At 33.2% G+C, this 3,264-nt stretch overlaps 1 protein-coding gene across 2 annotated transcripts in view; it reads right to left on the reverse strand.

The window, feature by feature from the left end:
* Positions 1-923: 923 nt before the first annotated feature.
* The window catches only part of LOC148309659 (uncharacterized), a 67,726-nt gene continuing 65,385 nt past the window's right edge, over positions 924-3,264 (reverse strand). For both annotated transcript variants that reach the window (XM_088259634.1, XM_088259633.1), the window contains 2 exons: positions 2,079-2,239; positions 924-1,194 (listed from right to left, as the gene is read on the reverse strand). In XM_088259634.1, the coding sequence (XP_088115760.1) occupies positions 1,073-1,194; positions 2,079-2,239 (283 nt within the window). In that variant the 3' untranslated portion in view covers positions 924-1,072. The remainder of the gene's footprint in view (positions 1,195-2,078; positions 2,240-3,264) is intronic.

The raw sequence follows: 3,264 nt of genomic DNA on the forward strand, positions 1-3,264 counted from the left end.
AGTTTATCAATTTTTTAAGGTTATTGAACGAAATAAACAAAACGACAAGTGAGTTATAGTCATAATAATATTAAACATAAGTAATTTTATATATTACCTCGTATTTTCAAGAATAAACGCTTTTATTTATACTTTATAAAACATGGTCTTTGTTGCTAACTACCAGGAACACAATGTGTATTTTTAATTTTGTTAAGGGACAAATATTGTATCAATCTGTGTGCACAATTTTCAGTTGCTGTTATACACTTATATGTAAATAATTTCTAGAAATAAAAATGTGTCAAGTAAAATGTTTTTTATTCTGTCATCAAAGGCTTAAATGACGACTACCCGAGCTTCCTTTCAAACCTCTCCAGCATCAACATTCCATTTCCCACTAACATCTTATAAAAAATAAATAATTTCGGATGATTTATATAGCGCCATTTTCGTAAAATTATTCAATGCAAAAATTCCAACCTGTTGGAATTTTTGGCTAACCGATGATGGATATTTGCATTTTTTTTAATGTTTACAAATATATTCTACAGATCTAGTGATTTTATCGGAGAAATCCAGAAAGCCATTCCGGTTAGTAAGTGTTGCCAGCAATCGACTATTAATTATTACATTGTACATTGTGTCAGAAATGAAGACTCTAAGAAGCATTTCAGGCAGGAGTCTTACGAGACAGAATAAGAAACGCCAGGATAAGGGAGATATGTGAGATGGAAGATATCGTTAGGTGGGGAAGGCAACGAAGGAGACAATGGTATGCGCATGTGAGGAGAATGGAACCATCCAGACTCCCCCATATCGCACTATACGGCCAACCCCAAAGTAATCCCTCTTAGGTAGGCTAATCCTTCTTAAAAACAGGCCACAGGGCTTAAACCAAGGAGAAAAAGACGACATTATACCCCGCAATATAAAACAAGAAATAACATTTGGTATCTATCCTCTTTATTAAAGTTTCCATTTCGAGACTGGAAGTCCACTCCCAAACTGAATCAATTTCCATGGTCATAAAATTATCCGTTAACGAATTTATCGAACAACATTTTGAAGCGAGTGTATTTAGATGTATTTTTTATTTGGACGTCTTCGTTCTGGAACCTTTCGCTGAGTGAGTTTGTCTGCTCGGTCTGGGGACAGATGAAGCGGAAACCAAGGACTCCTTCCACTCGGCCTCCAATCGCACGTACACACCACCTGCGGATGAATGACACAAAACTCCGCTATAATCGTAGAACGAGGCAACAATATAAAGGTGGGGACTGACCGAGCGTTTCGTCGTAACGTAACGTCGTAACATCGCTCGCGGCGAGCATCAGCGAGCATCCGAAACTATGGATGGAGCGCTCGGCTCGCTGTACTGACTGCCTGAATGCTCGCATCGTAACGTGTTACGTCACGACCAAATGGCTCCGGTCAGTCATTACCATAGTAATAATCATTTTGGATGATTAACCTTCCCCTCCCGGTGATATGTCGCTCACTCCTTTCAAGAACGTCATAAATCAAAATTCGTCAATACTCTGTTGTGCATATTTTCGGAATGCCCAGAAAATGTACTATATCCCAGCAAAAGCCGCATATTTTAAACTTAATATTTACCTGCCACAGGGCAGAAAGTGTTGTTTTTGTATTTTGAAGAAAAGGTATTGTTTTTTTTTTTAATATAATAAATATTTTTCAAATGGAGAAAAAACCTTCAGGATTTAACCTAAAAAGATCTGTTACACAGTAAAAAGTTCAATAAGTGTCTTGATATTTATTTTTAATACATTTTAATATATTTTTAAACTTTAAAAACGTTCTCCTGAAAAATCAAGTATTTTGATTTATGACTATATATATATAGTATAGTCCAGTAAGTATATAAATTAGTAAGTCGGCTAAATTATGAACTATATACTTGAGTTATGAATGCATCTAATCAGTAACAACAAAGAATGGTTGCTCATATTTTTAAAGGACGTTTTAACACTGACTTTTGGGTATGTAACAAATTTGATACACTATGCAGCGAAGGGTTAAGTAGCGTCTGTGAAGCAGACTGACTATGCGAGTGCTGCTATAAATGGAATACTCGCCTGGAGGCTGGTCCAGCCTCGCGCTCTGATTGGACATGCGGCGCGAGAGCAACGCCCTCATCTGGCGCGCGGCGCGCTCCTCGTACTGGCGCTGGTGGTCCTGGTTGCTGCGCGCCGACAGCGCCGCGGCCCAGTGCCGACCCCCTCCGCCGGCTGCCCTCCTGGTACAATAAACGAGCGGGATCGTACAATGTTGCCAACAATTCAAATCACACACCTACTCTGGTAACTTAGAATGAATGAAATGTATAAAAAACTCGTGCCTCTAGCGAGATAACGAGTGTGTTTGCCTAGAACATGGGCGGCCAACCTTTTCAGCAGCCGGGCCAGATTTTAAATTGACATTTTACACCGGGCCGTACAGCAAAATTTCTTCTATTATTCAAAGCAAACAAATGTATATATATGTATATATATATATATATATATATATATATATATATATATATATATATATATATATATATATATATATATATATATATATATATATATATATATATATATATATATATATATATATATATATATATATATATATATATATATATATATATATATATATATATATATATATATATATATATATATATATATATATATATATATATATATATATATATATATATATATATATATATATATATATATATATATATATATATATATATATATATATATATATATATATATATATATATATATATATATATATATATATATATATATATATATATATATATATATATATATATATATATATATATATATATATATATATATATATATATATATATATATATATATATATATATATATATATATATATATATATATATATATATATATATATATATATATATATATATATATATATATATATATATATATATATATATATATATATATATAACTAACTAACTAACTAACCATCACGCCGCTTCCCCGCAGGGGTAGGCAGAGAGAAACGCCAAACCACTCTGTCTTTGCAAACATTCTTCCTCTTCCACGTTCATGCATCTCCTCATTCATACCCGCCGATTATTACGACTCCTAACCTGACCACTTTCAAGTATTATTTGGCATACCTGATCGTGCCATATTTTTTCGGTCTTCCTTTGCTCCTTTTTCCAATTACATTCGCCTCATTAATTTGTGCAGAAGAATGTGCGACAAAACGATGTAT

Source organism: Brachycentrus maculatus, unplaced genomic scaffold (genome assembly GCF_059751285.1).
Source record: "Brachycentrus maculatus isolate JH-2025_06_01 unplaced genomic scaffold, ASM5975128v1 h1tg000119l, whole genome shotgun sequence".
Lineage (NCBI taxonomy): Eukaryota > Metazoa > Arthropoda > Insecta > Trichoptera > Brachycentridae > Brachycentrus > Brachycentrus maculatus.